At 47.0% G+C, this 16,529-nt stretch overlaps 1 protein-coding gene across 3 annotated transcripts in view; it reads left to right on the top strand.

The window, feature by feature from the left end:
- Positions 1-16,529, top strand: part of PELP1 (proline, glutamate and leucine rich protein 1) — a 39,035-nt gene that overhangs the window by 19,228 nt on the left and 3,278 nt on the right. For all 3 annotated transcript variants that reach the window (XM_032268839.1, XM_032268838.1, XM_032268840.1), the window contains exons 2-13: positions 594-658; positions 1,024-1,129; positions 7,000-7,149; positions 7,363-7,434; positions 13,648-13,707; positions 14,007-14,157; positions 14,354-14,480; positions 14,635-14,722; positions 15,156-15,244; positions 15,323-15,439; positions 15,551-15,698; positions 15,840-15,999. In XM_032268839.1, the coding sequence (XP_032124730.1) occupies positions 594-658; positions 1,024-1,129; positions 7,000-7,149; positions 7,363-7,434; positions 13,648-13,707; positions 14,007-14,157; positions 14,354-14,480; positions 14,635-14,722; positions 15,156-15,244; positions 15,323-15,439; positions 15,551-15,698; positions 15,840-15,999 (1,333 nt within the window). The remainder of the gene's footprint in view (positions 1-593; positions 659-1,023; positions 1,130-6,999; positions 7,150-7,362; positions 7,435-13,647; positions 13,708-14,006; positions 14,158-14,353; positions 14,481-14,634; positions 14,723-15,155; positions 15,245-15,322; positions 15,440-15,550; positions 15,699-15,839; positions 16,000-16,529) is intronic.

The following is a 16,529-nucleotide window of genomic DNA, read 5'->3' on the forward strand; positions in this document are numbered from 1 at the left end:
GTGCTGTGAGAGGAGGCTGGCCATTCGGGGCATGGAGAGGTTACTTGAGGGACTGATGAGGAAACATCTTTCATGGGCCTCCAGAATGTGAGAAAAAGGGAGAACTGGAAGGAGGATTCTGGTTGGTTCAGTCTGTGTTGGCATTTTTACAAGTTGTAAGGAAGCCAGGAATAGGAGGAAGAGGATCTGTTTGGGGTTAAAGGAAGGATAGTGGATGACTACAGTGTCCATTCAATAAGCATGTATGGATGTCTCTTAGGTTGGGTGCTTCCAGGCATTAGGAGGTGAAGCACACCCATCTTTGAAGTCTGGTCATGGGATTAGTTGGGCTGCCCTCTGTTTGGCACTATGTGGGTGGGGCATGGGGAAAGGGATCAGATGAAATATAACTCCAGGCAAGGCCGAGAAACAGCCTTTCCCACAGGAAAAAGGGGGGAAAAGCCCAAGGTCTCTAGTGAGATGGACCTTTTGGCCTCAGAGGAGATGTGATTTCAGAAAAGCTTCGTAGGCGCTGGGACAGAGAAAGGCTTAGAGAATCTTCCACATCTTTAATATCCTATTCCTGACTTGCTTCCCTGTTTTCTTTCCTCCAGAACCTTTCAGCTGTTGGGGCATTGGTGAATCTCAGCAATGCACGTCTCAGTTCCATCAAAACTCGGTAAGTCTTTGGCCCTGTTTTTCCTCCATGGGCATGTTCCCTTAGGAAGTGGGCATGTGTACATCTTTTTTTTCCACTGTCATGACTCCCTGGATTTAATTCCTAAGAATGTGGAGAGTTTCATTCCTTTTGTGAGCTCACTTGATTGGAACCCTTTTCCAGTTCCCAGATGTCCTGTCCCCCCGGGGTTACCTCTGCACCCTTTCTTTGCTTCTCCCACCTCACTCCAAGTATTTCAGGAGTTAGAAACCGTGGTGATCTGGGGGTGAAGTCTTGCTATAGCTCAGTGAGAATAAAAGAGTCATCAGTAACTTTCTCTGAAGTCTAGCCTCCACCCACTTACCATGACTCTTCTTTCTCTGAAGGTTCGAGGGCCTATGTCTGCTGTCCCTGCTGGTAGGGGAGAGCCCCACAGAGCTATTTCAGCAGCACTGTGTGTCTTGGCTTCGGAGCATTCAGCAGGTGTTACAGGTGAGGATTCAGCTGCTGCCCCCCACTTCTTCCTCCCGCTTACGCTCCATCTTGGATGTGGTATATTCTTTCCAAATTGAACATTTAGTTCTGAGGACAGAATAATTGGAAACAGTTCCCTGATAGTGGCAAGGATAAGCTTCAAGTAGAAACGGTTTTTTTTTTTTTTTTTTCTTTTTTTTTGAGATGGAGTCTCACTCTTTCACCAGGCTGGAGTGCAGTGGCATGATCTTGGCTCACTACAACCTCTGCCTCCTGGGTTCAAGTGATTCTCCTGCCTCAGCCTCCTGAGTAGCTGGGATTACAGGCCCCTGCCACCACGTGCAGCTAATTTTTGTATTTTTGGTAGAGACTCGGTTTTGCCATGTTGGCCAGGCTGGTCTCAAATGCCTGACTTCGAGTGATCCACCTGCCTCAGCCTCCCAAAGTGCTGGGATTACAGGTGTGAGCCACTGTGCCCCGCCTATATATATATATTTATTTCAGTAGTTTTGGGGGAACAAGTGGTGTTTGGTTACGTGGATAAGTTCTCCAGTGGTGATTTCTGAGATTTTGGTCTATGTGCCTATTTTTATATCGAAATCTTGCTGTTTTCATAACTGTAGCCTTGAATATTTTGAAGTCAGGTAATGTGATGCCTCCAGATTTGTTCTTCTTGCTTTGGCTTTGTGGGATCTTTTTTGGTTCCACGTTATGAATTTTTGGATTGTTTTTTCTAGTTCTGTGAAGATTGATGGTGGCATTTTGGTAAGAATTGCATTGAATTTGTAGATTGCTTTTGGCAGCATGGTCATTTGCACAATATTGATTCTACCCATTTTTGAGCATGGGATGTGTTTCTGTTGTCTGTGATTTCTTTTAGCAGTGTTCTGTAGTTTTTCCTTGTAGAGGTCTTTCATCTCCTTGGTTAGGGATATTCCTAAGTATTTTATATTATTTTTTGCAGCTGTTGTAAAAGGGGTTGAGTTCTTGATTCCGTGCTCAGCTTGTTGCTGTTGGTGTATAACAGTGCTGCTGATGTGTGTACATAGATTTTGTATCCTGAAACTTTACTGGATTCATTTATTAGATCTAGGAGCTTTTTGGATGAGTCTTTAGGGTTTTCTAGGTATATGGTCATTATCATTGATGAATAAGGACAGTTTGACTTCCTCTTTACTGATTTAGATGCCCTTTATTTCTTCTTTTTTTTCTTTTTAAGATGGAGTCTTTCACTCTGTTACCCAGGCTGGAGTGCAGTGGCACAATCTTGGCTCACTGCAACCTCCGCCTCTCGGGTTAAAGCAATTCTCCTGCCTCAGCCTCCCAGGTAGCTGGGATTACAGGCACCTGCCATCCCCGCCTGGCTAACTTTTGTATTTTTAGTAGAGACCGGGTTTCGCCGTGTTGGCCAGGCTGTTCTCGAACTCCTGACCTCAGGTGATCTGCCTGCCTTGTCCTCACCAAGTGCTAGGATAAAAGGCATAAGCCACTGCACCTGGCCTAGATGCTCTTTATTTCTTCTCTTGTCTGATTGCTCTGGCTAGGACTTCCAGTACTATGTTGAATAGAAGTGATGAAACTGGTCATCCTTGTCTTGTTCCGATTCTCAATGAGAATGCTTTCAGATTTTTCCTCTTCATTATGAGGTTGTGGGTTTGTCATACTTTGTTACTCTTTTAACCATTTTAATTTTTTCCCCTACTTTTATATCCTTTAATAAGACCTCCACATAGTTATTTAACAAGCATTTTCTGAACACAAATGGCAGGCTATGTACCATGCTCTAGGGAGACAGTGAGATGTACATGGACCCTCTTTCATGGTGCTCAGCGTCTAGCACTTTTTCTATGAAGTAAATGTTTACAGATAGGAAATGCTTTAGGCTTTTTGAGCCACATACAGTTTTTGTTGTACATTGTTTGGTTTCCAACCCTTTAAGATGTAAAAACTGTTCTTAGTTTGTGGGCCATGCAAAAACAGGCACCCATAGACCCATCATTTGCTGATCCCTGTTCTAGTTGAAGGCACTTTAATTGAATAATTACATAAGTGAAGGTGAACTGGTAAGCTGAGGTAGGTACTATAGAGGTAAGGACTATAGTTCTCTGAGAACATGTAACGGGAGAATCTGACCTCATTTGGGGTGGTGTGGATAGTAGTGATCAGGACCAGCAGTCCAGGGAGGGCTTTTCTAAACTGCTGAATAGGAGTTAATTGGGCTGAGTGTTCTAAGTGTGCAAAAGCCCTGAGAGGAGAGGAGTGTGGCCTGCTTGAGGAATCCCAGCATGTGTCTAGAATTGATAAGATGTGGCTGGGAAGATAGGGAGACTGGGGACCACTGAGTCATGTATGACCTTGTGGACCATGCTAAGGATTTTGGCTTTTATTCTTGGAGCAGTGGCAACTCACGGGAGGTTTTTTTTTTTTAAAAAAAAAAACAGAATGTTACTCTTGTTGCCCAGGCTGGAGGGCAGTGGGGAGATTTCAGCTCACTGCCTCCTCTGCCTCATATGTTCAAGGGATTCTCCTGCCTCAGCCTCCCAAGTAGCTGGAATTAAGTGCCCACCACCACGCCCTGCTCATTTTGTTATTTTTGGTAGAGATGGGGTTTCACCATGTTGGCTAGGCTGGTCTTGAACTCCTGACCTCAGGTGATCTACCTGCCTCAGCCTCCCAAAGTGCTGGGATTACAGGCATGAGCCACCGAGCCCAGTTCGTGGAAGGTTTTAAGCAGGGATGAGGAGGTGGTGGTGGTGATTGAAAATATCTCTTTGCTGCAGGCGTGGTGGCTTATGCCTGTAATCCCAGCACTTTGGGAGGCTGAGGTGGGCCGATCACCTGAGGTCAGGAACTTGAGACCAGCCTGGCCAAAATGGTGAAACCCTGTCTCTACTAAAAATACAAAAATTAGCCGGGCATGGTGTTGGGTGCGTGTAATACTAGCTACTTGGGAGGCCGAGGTGGGAGAATCACTTGAACCTGGGAGGTGGAGGTTGCAGTGAGCCAAGACTGCACCACTGCTTTCCAGCCTGAGTGACAGAGCGAGATTCTGGCTGCCTTGTGGATAATAGATTAGAAAGGAACAGAATGGAAGCAGAAAGACCATGTAGTTGGCTACTAAAGTAATCTAGGAGAACGTTCACAGTAGCATGGACTAGGGCAGTAGAACTGATAAGTGTATAGGTTTGAGAGAGATTTAGTGTCAGAGTGGCAGATGCTGATGATAGATTAGCATCAAGTAGAACACATGGCCAGAATACCATGGCTATGGCCTTGAGCATTTGGTAGAAGCACCCTTAGTAAGCATCCACCTGATCTGGCATCAGTGGAAGTGGCCAGGCATTTCAATGTAGGCCTGAGGGTTCAGTGAGTGGGGGCTTTAATTGTCCTTTTTTTTTTTTGAGATGGTGTCTAGCTCTTGTCCAGGCTGGAGTGCAGTGGCATGGTCTCGGCTCACTGCAACCTCAGCCTCCCAGGTTCAAGTGATTCTCCTGCCTCAGCCTCCCAAGTAGCTGGGATTACAGGCGCCAATCACCACGCCTGGCTAATTTTTATATTTTTAGAAACAGGGTTTCACCATGTTGGCCAGGCTGATCTTGAACTCCTGGCCTCATGTGATCTGCCCACCTTGGCCTCACAGAGTGCTGGGATTACAGGTATGAGCCACTGAGCCCCGCCGTTTTTTTATTCTTTTTTAGACAGGGTCTTATCATGTCCCCTAGGCTGGAATGTAGTGATGTGATCCTGGCTCACTGCAGCCTTGACCTTTCGTGCTCACATCAGTCCCCCCACCATGCCCCCCACTAGCTGCGACTATAGGCACGCACCCCCATGCCCTGCTAATTTAAAACAACTTTTTGTACAGATGAGGTCTTACTATATTGCCCAGGCTGGTCTCAAACTCCTGGAATCAAGCAATCCTCCCTGACATTGCAGATGTCAGCCACCGTGCCTGGCCTGGCATATTTTACTAGGGGAAGAGTCTTCAGTGTTTAAATGGCAGCTGAAGCTGAAGATGAGTTTATAAAAATGAGCCCTTTTATGGACTGGATTTTAATGCACACCACACTTAGTGGTCAGGTAGAGGAAGATGAACTTAAAAAGGAGTCTGAGACAGACCAACAGAAAGAAGAAGATAACCAGGACTGTGGGCTGGAGGGGCCAAGTGAAGACTACTTGAGGGAAGAGGGAGGAGTTGTTTCTGCGTGTGCCTCCCCGAGGTGGAACAAGATGCAGACTGCGAATTGTTGATAAGATTAGCAACATTGTAAGACCATAGTGAAAGTGGTTTTGCTGGAGCAGAGGACACGGAAGCCAGACTGGTGTGGGATGAGAAGCAAGTGGGAGAAGGGAAATGGAAGTAGAGAAGATAGGAAATCCTTTCAATATGCTGGGCTCTAATGAGGAGGGAGAGAAATTGGGCAATTACTGGGATTTGGCAAGTGAAGTATGGGGTCAAGAAAAGACTTGTTATATGGGAAAGGCTTGAGCTGTATAAATGTCAGTGGAAAGAGTCTGTGTGATAGGGACTGGTTGGAAATTCAGGAGAGAGAAAGCTAGTGAGTTTGTAAGGTTCTAAGAGTAAGGAGGGGACAGTACTTAAGGCACAGTGGAGGGACAGTCTTTGGGTAGGAGGAGGGCAGCAGAGGGTGGATAGGATGTAGATGAAGTTTTGAGATTTGGGAGTGGAAAGCGAAGGATGTTTTATTAGGTTGGTGTAAAAGTAATTGCAGTTTTTACAGTTATTTTTAATTATCTCTGGGCTTCACTTTTCTCTGTATAGTTATAGGCAAGGCTAAACACAGGTGACAGTGGTGGGAGAAGCTGCGATTTGGAGGTTTGAGGAGAAAATTTAAGTAGCAGAGTTAACCAGAGAAAAATGCAGTAGGATACTGGACAATGATGAGGGCCTATGTATACTTGGTAGGCCTGCCTCGTAAGTAGTTTTGCTCTGTAAGTAATCTCTTTTTTTTTTTGACACATGACCTCCTCTGCTTTTTCCTTAGTTACATGTTAGTTTTCTAAGGAAGTCCTTTTAAATCCAAATCGTTTTTTTCTCCATAAGTTCCAGCATGGGTTTGAGCCAGCTAGTAACAACCTTGAAGAGATGGGGCAGTTTCATTATGGCTGAGACTTTTTTGTCAGCCTGAAAAGTGCTCTTCTCCCATTCTAGCAGGGAATGATAGTATGAGATCATCAGAAAATCCTTCCAGGGTTGCAGTGAGCTGAGATCGTGCCACTGCACTCCAGACTGGCTGACAGAGTGAGACCCTGTCTCAAACAAAGAAAAAGGCCGGGTACTGGGCACTGTGGGTTAACGCCTGTAATCCTAGCACTTTGGGAGGCTGAGGCAGGTGGATTACCTGAGGCCCAGAGTTCAAGACCAGCCTGGCCAATATGGCAAAACCTGTCTCTACTAAAAATAAGAAAATTGGCCAGGCATCATGGCCCACACCTATAATCCCAGCTACTCCGGAGGCTGAGGCAGGAAAATTGCTTGAACCCAGGAGTCAGAGGTTGCAGTGAGCTGAGATTGTACCCCTGCACTCCAGCCTGGGAGACAGAGCATGACTCTGTCTCAAAAAAAAAAAAATTCTCCAGTTAACAGGTCTTTAAGGTATAGCTTTGTTATTCTTTTTTTCCCCACACAAATTCTTAGGACCCTACATCCCCTTAATAGTAAAATGTAAATACACGTCCTTTCTGTAGACAGAGACGCTACTCTGGGATACTCCATGTCTCCATGCCCTCTTTTCCTCCAGTAGTAGCTTGGATGGTCATACTGACATTAACTGTGGCGTTTCTAGAAACCTTATTTTGCTGTGCCTCCTGCTGCTCCTTGGTGACAATCAAGGTGAGGCTGGAAGCATGACATGTGTTTTCTTTAGTCCCAGGACCCGCCTCCCACAATGGAGCTGGCTGTGGCTGTCCTGAGGGACCTCCTCCGCTATGCAGCCCAGCTGCCTGCACTGTTCCGAGACATCTCCATGAACCACCTCCCTGGCCTTCTCACTTCCCTGCTGGGCCTCAGGCCAGAGGTAAGACCATCGTCCCCTGCAGTCCTCACCTTCACTCACTGTTTAATTGTCTGATGGAAGTGGCTGGGGAATAGAATTGAAGAAGTGAGAAGAGGGAAGGGCCAAGAAAAAGTGATGTCTGGAGAAGGTCCCTTCCACGGTATCGGGGGAGGAGATGGAATATGGCGACGTTGTGCTCTTGGCCTCTCGTTTCTCCCTTTACTTTTCCTATAGTGTGAGCAGTCAGCACTGGAAGGAATGAAGGCTTGTATGACATATTTCCCTCGGGCTTGTGGTTCTCTCAAAGTAAGTATTTATGCACTCTCCCCACCAATGTAAGCCTTGAGAGCTCTTACCTCAGATTCCCGTCCTGAGATTCCTAAGCACCTATCTTCTGATTATCCTTCTAAAGTTACTTATCTCCACTACTACACTTCTACCACTTTATAGCACTTAACTCATTTAATCCTCATTTTTTCAAAGAAATTGGACTCGAGAACCTTACCTAAGATCATCAGGCATTGGAACCTGTGTCTGTTTGATGCCAAAGCTAGGCTGTGAACCATGGGCCCCTTCCTTTTTCTGCCTCGCCTTTTCTGTATCTCTTAGAATGCGCTGCCCACTTTTCTACCATCATATCTTTTTTTTGAGACAGGGTCTCGCTCTGTTGCCCAGTCTGGGGTACAATGGCCACACTTGGCTCACTGTAGTGTTGACCTCCTGGGGTCAAACAGTTCTCCCACCTTAGCCTCCCAAGTAGCTGGGACTACAGCATTTGCTACCATTCCCAGCTAATTATTAAATTATTTGGAGAGATGGGGGTCACTGTGTTATCCAGGCTGGTCTTGAACTCCTAACCTCAAGTGATCCTCCTGCCTCAGCTTCCCAAAGTGCTGGTATTATAGGTGTGAGCCACTATGCCTGGCCCCCTTTCTATCTTACTTTATTCTTTTTTATTTTTTAAATTTTTAACCTTCAGCCAACTTACATCATATTTTATTTATTTATTTATGAGACAGGTACTGTTGCTAGGCTGGAGTACAGTGGCGTGATCTTGGCTCACTGCAACCTTTGCCTCCCAGGTTCAAGTGATTCTTCTGCTTCAGCCTTTCCAGTAGTTGGGGATAGAGTCGTCCTCCATCATACCCAGCTAATTTTTTTATTTTTAGTAGAGACGGGGTTTCACCATGTTGGCCAGGATGGTCTCAATCTCTTGACCTCATGATCCGCCCACCTCGACCTCCCAAAGTGCTGGGATTACGGGTGTGAGCCACTGTGCCTGGCCATTTTATTCTTTTTTTATTTTTAGACAGAGTCTCTGTCGCCCAGACTGGGGTGCAGTGGCGTGATCTTGGCTCACTACAAGCTCCACCTCCCAGGTTCAAGTGATTCTTGTGCCTCTGCCTCTGAGTAGCTGGGATTACAGATGTGTGCCATCATGCCCAGCTAATTTTTGTAATTTTAGTAGAAACAGGGTATTGCCATGTTGGCCAGGCTGGTCTTGAACTCCTGGCCTCATGTGATCCACCTGCCTCAGCCTCCTAAAGTGCTGGGATTATAGGCATGAGCCAGCTGCGTTTCTGGCCTTCACTTTATTCTTGAAGCTCTTGTAATTTTCTCCAGGAATGCTTCCTGACCAATCACTTCCCTAGGACAACTCCCCCAACACCTCTTTCTGCTTATATTCCTGTTTGAACTCCCTCTGTCACTTCCTGATACCTTTTTCCAAGTTGTCATGACACATATAACGAGACTGTACAACAGAGGTTCAGGAGGTCGGATAGGCAGGTCAGGGTGTATGTGTGTCAGATGATGGAGTAGGTCAGGAAAAGAATTACAGTTGTAATTTTAAGTAGATACAATAATAAACATGAATGGTTTACAGATTCTACCAAAGCAGTAACAGTTAAAGAGCCATTTGTAATTGGTCCATTTGTTGTTTGCAGTATAATCGGATGCCAACTATACCTAAGAACAAGTAGGTGTCCCCCTGTAGATTAAATGTTTTCCCTTATTTTGTTATATTCACCATTGGTTTGACAAACCGCTGGACACCTGCTTACTCAGATGGAAGCACAAATCTCTAGAGAGCTGGAATTTGTGGCAAATTAGTACTTTTTTTTGTTTAACTGGTGGAGTTAACTGTTTTGGCCATTGGTATTGCCAATCAAGGGGCAGTTTGCCATTCAGGTTGCCTTGAAAGTGAGATTATGTGGTTCTGTGACCAACACAAGAAAGTAAGCTCTGAAGAGAACTCGTCTTTGATGGGTGCCACTGTGCCAGTCACTGTCCTGAGTGTCTAAGATATGTTGTCTCGTTTTATCATTTTAATTATTCTGTGCAGTTGGTATCGTTGCATTCTACAGAGGATAAGTCCAGCTGAGAGGGACTTAGTGATGTAACCCTAGGTTATATTATCTGGTAATTGTAAAACCAGGGCAGATAGCAGCTCTGATCAGTCGTTAATGGCTGTGTAGCTCACTGGCCTGGGAAGGACCATGAATCAGAGTTCTGCCGGCATGAGCGCTGTGATCAGGCAGTGGTGCCTGCAGCGGCCTAAGTAACTGGTTACTTGAGGTGTCTGAAAAGTGCCTGAGCAGATGCTAGTTCTAAGTGAGCATGGGGTTGTGTCCTTGCTGGTTCCTGTTTTCATGTGAATGCCACTAATCACAGGTAATAGAATCTTTGGGTAGGCAGGGCTGGACTTTTTGTCAAGCAGGTATTTGGAGTGACTCAGGGATTTTATTAAAGATGAGCAGAGGTTTTTTACTGAGGTTTTGCTAGGTTTCGTAAAAACTGGTTATCTTGTCAAATGTCCTGTAAGTTAACCTCTCAAATGACACAGGCCAGCAGTTTGTTCTTGAACAAAAGATTGGTTTTACTGTAAAAGTGTATTTTGATTCAGTTCTGTTTGGTATTATCTTTATATACCTGCATCCCCTCATGAAAGTGGAGGGGAAACTGAGGGTCACCTACAGGGTGGAATTATGAATAGTAATAGTTAAGGAGACTCAAATGTTAAGTGTTCTGCTGTTGCCTCTTTATTTTCAGTGTGAGTAGTCAGGAGAATTTATCTACAATTCACAACCTTTTGTCAATTGAACTTAAGGCCTGCATTTTGAGTACCCTTTCCAAACCAGCAGATGTTCCTGTGTCCTTCCAGCAAGTGTCTACCTTCATTTCCCTAAGAATAAAGTATCATCTGCCAGGAGTTTGAGACCAGCCTGCCCAACATGGTGAAACCCCGCCTCAACCAAAAATACAAAAAAATTAGCCTAGTGGGCTGGTGCATGCCTGTGGTTCCAGCTACTTGCAACACTGAGGCGGGAGATCTCTTGAAGCTGGGAGGTGGAGGTTGCAGTGAGCCGAGATCGTGCCACTGCACGCTAGCCTGGGTGACAGAGTGAGGCTCTGTCTCAAAAAAAAAAAAAAAAAATCATTTGGAGAACTTCCCTCTGTTGAGGGTTTTGGCTTTGTCTGTTGCCTACACCTCAGATAAGTATCTTTTATGCAAACGCGCCAGGGGCAGTTTGTACTTGGGAAATCCTGTAGACTAGTTCTTAGGAAAACGGAGAATTGCTGTTTTAAAGTGTGTGTTTTCCATCTCATTCCCTAGATGCTCCGGGGTAATTGCTGACTCCAGTCAGGATTACTCCTCCCAAGTGATGTGAATCAAGGAATTGTCCTTGAGGTCAATTCCTGCAGAGACCTCAACTCACTTCCCCCTCCTTGCCAAATTGATTAGTAGTTCCTCGGAATGAATGGGAAGATATACCCCACTCTCGAGAGATATAGCCAGGACATGTTTGTGTGTGTGTGTGTGCGCACGTGTGCACGTTTTGAGTGAGCTGTCTCAAGTGAGCCATCGCTTTGGTTTGCTTTGTGGGTCAGCCAGGGTAGGCCATGTCACTTCACTCTGCACTGCTTTATTGCGGTCACGTAAGCAGCCTGCTGTTGGCCTTAGCCCAGCTTTTTGAGCCAGTGTCTCAGGGAAAGCGTGAGAGAAGTTGGCCAAAAGAGCTGAGTGCCATTATAGTTAGGGATTCAGCAGCTTTCTAAGAACTGTCGTCCTTGGAGAAGCCAGTGAATCAGGAGGCCTTGAGTGGTTACTCTTCTTTGGTTTGAAATATTCTGAAATTCTAGCATATCAGACATATAAGTCCTTTCCATGTTCTAAGGGAAATTGTTCTAGGTCGTCTGCCTGGGATTAGTTAGAACCATAATTGTTTCATGGTCAGTAAGAATCCTGAAGTGTAACGTGGGAAACTGAATGCTGTTCCTGCCACGGGGTAGAAAGGAGGAAGTCCTGGAGGGTTGGTTTGTGAACTACACACTGACAAGCTTCCTTCTGCTCCTTGTTTCCCCTAAGTCTCCTGCTGTGCGTGTGCTGGGTGCCACTGCTCATTTGTTTTCCAGTTCACGTTTGTGCATGTGATTCCCCTGCTGCCTGGATAGATTCATACTCACTAGCCTTGGTTTTAAAGCCTTGGTCTGTTTCTCCATTGGCATCTTCTGATTCTGGCACTCTGCTTGGTGCTTCTCCCTCCCTGTTCTTTTTCTTTTTTTTTTTTTTTTTTTTGTTTTTTAAAGATGAGGTTTCACCATATTGGTCAGGCTGGTCTCAAACTCCTGACCTCAGGTGATCCACCCACCTCAGCCTCTGAAAGTGCTGGGATTATAGGCGTGAGCCACCGTGCCCGGCTTCTCCCTCCCTGTTCTTATTACCTGGACTCTCCCCTTTCTTCTAAGCCCAGCTTGGTCCCACCCTGTTCCCTCTTTATCTGCTCTTTCCCCTTCTCTGTATGTTGCCAGTGTTGCTCCAGATTCTTGTTTTTCCATACGATTATCTTGTTGTCCTTACTAATTCTTTTTTTTTTTTTTCCCCGAGATGGAGTTTCACTCTGTCACCCAGGCTGGAATGCAGTGGTGCGATCTTGGCTCACTGCAACCTCTGCCTCCTGGGTTCAAGCAGTTCTCCTGCCTCAGCCTCCCAAGTAGCTAGGATTACAGGCGCACACTACCACGCCCCGCTAATTTTTATATTTTTAGTAGAGACAGCCTTTTACCATGTTGGCCAGGCTGTTCTCAAACTCCTGACCTCATGATCCACCCGCCTTGGCCTCCCACAGTGCTGGGATTACACGTGTGAGCCACCGTTCCTGGCCTTTCCTTACTAATTCTTATGTCCCTCAGAAGGTGGAAGTCCTGTTTTCTTCCTGTCTGTACCTGTAGTGCAGTGTTCTTATTTTTGTGCTGTGGATCCCTTCTGAAAATAATGTTCTTAAATTTATAAAATAAAATGCATGAGTTACAAGGGAAACTGGTTGTGTTGAAATGTAGTTATCAAAATGGTTGTTAAGAATTGTGATAAGAGTAGTGTGTACTTTTTTTTTTTTTTTTTGAGAGCGGGTCCTCTTTCTCATCCCCAGGCTGGAGTACACCGACTGGTGTGATCTCAGTTCCAGGCTTGTGCGGTCCTCCCACCTCAGCCTCCCAAGTAGCTGGGACTACAGGCATGCACCACCATTCCTGGCTAAGTTTTTGTATTTTTAGTAGAGATGGGGTTTTGCTGTGTTGCCCAGACTGGTCTCAAACTCCTGGGCTCAAGTGATCTGTCCGCGTTGGCCTACTAAAGTGCTGGAATTACAGGCGTGAGCTACTGCGCCCAGCCTGTGCTTTTTTATTGACATGTTAAGTAATAAGATCTAGAAGCAGGTCTTACAATGACTATAATTGCAAATTAGTGATGCATGTGAATGATATTTCAGGATGTGTTACAATTATCATGTGAAATGAAAATGATTCTATTAGAGACGGTCACAGGTCCTGCTGATACTACTGTGGCTATTTGTCTGCATCTATAGGTGAAGGAAACACTACATTTTACAAATAGGTTAGTGAAAATAATGGTGTCATTTTGTTTCACATCTATGTTCACAGGCCCCTTTGATTGTATACCCACATACATTGTGGTTCTTAAGTTAAACACTCCTGCCCCAGCACGTTCACACAGCAGGCAGGGAAGGTGCTGAATGATAGGTTGCTGCTCTGAGACTTGCTGCCTTACTTCTGCTCTCCCACCCTTCTCTTTTGACATTGTCCTGCCCTCGTGCCTGCGAGTAGTGTCTTAACTCCCAGCTTGGACCCTCGTTTTTGTGTGTTAGCTGGTAGAGAGTTGGAGTGTGGAGATTGGTTTTTAGTACTATGTCCTTTTGGCTTGAGGGAGATGACCCATCATTTTGCAGAAACTCAAGAGGAAGCCCAGCTATCTGTGGGACAGGGGCCAGACCCTTTCCCCTCAAGCAGGAAGCTGAGGACCAGAGCTAGCATTGAGGAGTCTTTCTACCATGAAAGCATGTCTGTGCCAGGTGTTGCTGCCCCATAGAGGGCTTTGCTTCTTGTGTCTACAGGAAAGAAAAAGACCTGGGCTTAGAGTCTGCTGCTGGGAATGGACGGGGTATACATCTCTGGCTCTTAGAGCTGGCTCACCAGCCTCTTCTTTTTTTTCTCCACATCCAGGGCAAGCTGGCCTCATTTTTTCTGTCTAGGGTGGATGCCTTGAGCCCACAGCTCCAACAGGTAAAGGGCAGGGCAGGACATGGAGAGCCTGGGGATCTGAGCCTGGAGTATCTCTTGTTGTTCCTCCTCAGCTTTTCTGTGTTAACTGCTTTGGGACCATGTTTCCACTTCCCTCCCTCTTAATAAATGCAAGTCCCCACTCTTGCCTTCAGGTGTCCACCTGGGTCCTTCAGCCTCATTGTCCCATCTCAGGCTTCCCTCTCTTTGATCTCCATCTCTTTTTGGGCGTTAATGGGGCTGGGTATTCTGTGGCTGGGCTGGATTCCCATCTGACCAGGTTTCTGCCCTTTCTCCTGCAGTTGGCCTGTGAGTGTTATTCCAGGCTGCCCTCTTTAGGGGCTGGCTTTTCCCAAGGCCTGAAGCACACCGAGAGCTGGGAGCAGGAGCTGCACAGTCTGCTGGCCTCGCTGCACACCCTGCTGGGGGCCCTGTACGAGGGAGCAGAGACCGGTAGGGACCATGGCTGGTAGTTAGTAGAACAGTGGTGAGGAAGCTTGGCAGGAAGGAAAAGGAGGCAAGCCCAGAGACATGGGGCAGTTGGTTTTTGGGGAAAATGGGTTAGAATACAGGCAGATTGTCTGCTAGAAATGACAGAGGAGGGGATGGGAAGAAAGAGAGTGTACATGGTAGTCATGCATCTGCCCAGCTCCCGTGCAGAATGAAGGCCCTGGAGTGGAGATGTTGCTGTCCTCAGAAGATGGTGATGCCCATGTCCTTCTCCGGCTTCGGCAGAGGTTTTCGGGACTGGCCCGCTGCCTAGGACTCATGCTCAGGTGTGTGTGGGTGTTGGAGGGAGCGGAGGTGTGTACCTGGAGGGGTCGATGAGGGAGTGTTGTTGCCTTCGTCATGAGAAAGGAAATGGAGATGGGTATGGGAGTCATGCCAGGGAACCTGCTCTGAGGGTCTCCCTGCTCTGATTCTCTTTAGCTCTGAGTTTGGGGCTCCTGTGTCCGTCCCTGTGCAGGAAATACTGGATTTCATCTGCCGGACCCTCAGCGTCAGTAGCAAGAATATTGTAAGTGAGATTTGTCACCTCTTCACTGTCCTTGCTCAGGACACCAGGCAACAAGGAAAGCACTGGTGACCTGAAGTTCCCCAAACAGTGTCATCCTGGAGTCGTCCCAGGCAGCTTCCTACTTCTGTCCAAATACCATCACTCCCTGTGTGTCCCGACACAGGTGCTTGCCGTCAGAGTGTAGCAGATGCTTCCTTGGGGAGGGTGAATTTGGGGATCAGCTGAGTCATTGCTGAGAGGCCCAGCCATCCTTCTTGCCTTCCATCCAGGGTCTATTTTAGAGGATGGGGGTTTGATTTTGTTTGGAGAGCTGAGATCAGGGGATAGGTTTCTTACCTATGTGTACATAGGTAAATAGTCTGTCCCTGTTTCTGGCTCTCTCTGGCTCTCACTTTCTTCCCCCACTCCTTATCTTTGCTACTTTTTTCTCCAGAGCTTGCATGGAGATGGTCCCCTGCGGCTGTTGCTGCTGCCCTCTATCCACTTGGAGGCCTTGGACCTGCTCTCTGCACTCATCCTCGCGTGAGTGTGATTGGGCAGGGTGTGGTGAAGGGCTGGGGCATGCCAGAAACAAGGGTCACCATTCCTTCTGTACGCCAGGTGTGGAAGCCGGCTCTTGCGCTTTGGGATCCTGATCAGCCGCCTGCTTCCCCAGATCCTCAATTCCTGGAGCATCGGTAGGGATTCCCTCTCTCCAGGCCAGGAGAGGCCTTACAGGTGACCATCCAGGAAGGGAATAAAGAGGAGAGCGGGTGAGGGGGTGCAGGTGGGCTGGCTTCTGTCATATTGATTCTCCATTCATAACTGCCCTCTTTGCTCATGACACAGCACGGTTCGGACCAAGGTGTATGCTGTGTTAGAGCTGTGGGTGCAGGTTTGTGGGGCTTCAGCGGGGGTGCTTCAAGGAGGAGCCTCTGGAGAGGCCCTGCTCACCCACCTGCTCAGTGACATCTCTCCGCCAGCTGATGCTCTTAAGGTGAGTGAGGCCTCGGTTCTGTCCTAGGACTCATTCTGTGCCCTTTGACCAGGTGTACCTGCTCAGCAAACACTGTCTGCTGTGGCTGTCCTGCCTTCTTGTTTGCCCATGGATGTGATTTATGTTTTCCTCTGCCACCAGCTGCGTAGCCCGAGGGGAAGCCCTGATGGAGGTTTGCAAACTGGGAAGCCCAGTGCCCCCAAGAAGCTAAAGCTGGATGTGGGGGAAGCTATGGCCCCGCCAAGCCACCGGAAAGGGGATAGCAATGCCAACAGCGATGTGTGTGCAGCTGCACTCAGAGGTGGGTGAGGCCTGTGCCCTGGACCACGGGGGCTCTGGGATGGCCTGAGTGATAGCCCAAACAGTTGGTGAAGTGGAAGGTGCTTATAAAATGCAGAGCCAGGCAGAAGCCTGCAGAGAGGCTGGGAGAATGAGCAAAAGCAGCCACACCATTGCCACTGCTGCAGGTGGACTTGGGTCCTGCCGTTAGACTGGGAGCTCTGGTAGCCCTGACCCTCCAGGGCCTCAGCTTTCTCATTCATTCATTTTCATATCCACTTTATATTCTGGTAGAGTTCTAGCACTGGGGAAAGTTTCTCCCTGTGACACTTACATTCTCCCCAGGGCGGGTTGCCTGGTGGAGCTCCCTGCTCCCATTGTAACCACTGATCTGTCAACTGAGATTACTAGACAGACACTGTGCAGTTAATGGATGACTTTCCTTTGGGTCCCATATATTTCACTGCCTGTCACCCCATCCCATGGGGAGGGGAGAGCCAATTGTCCCCAAATATATAAATGCCAAATTAGATAATTTATATATATATATAT

This window comes from Sapajus apella, unplaced genomic scaffold (assembly GCF_009761245.1).
Source record: "Sapajus apella isolate SASKATOON/1434 unplaced genomic scaffold, GSC_monkey_1.0 scaffold186, whole genome shotgun sequence".
In the NCBI taxonomy this organism is placed as follows: domain Eukaryota; kingdom Metazoa; phylum Chordata; class Mammalia; order Primates; family Cebidae; genus Sapajus; species Sapajus apella.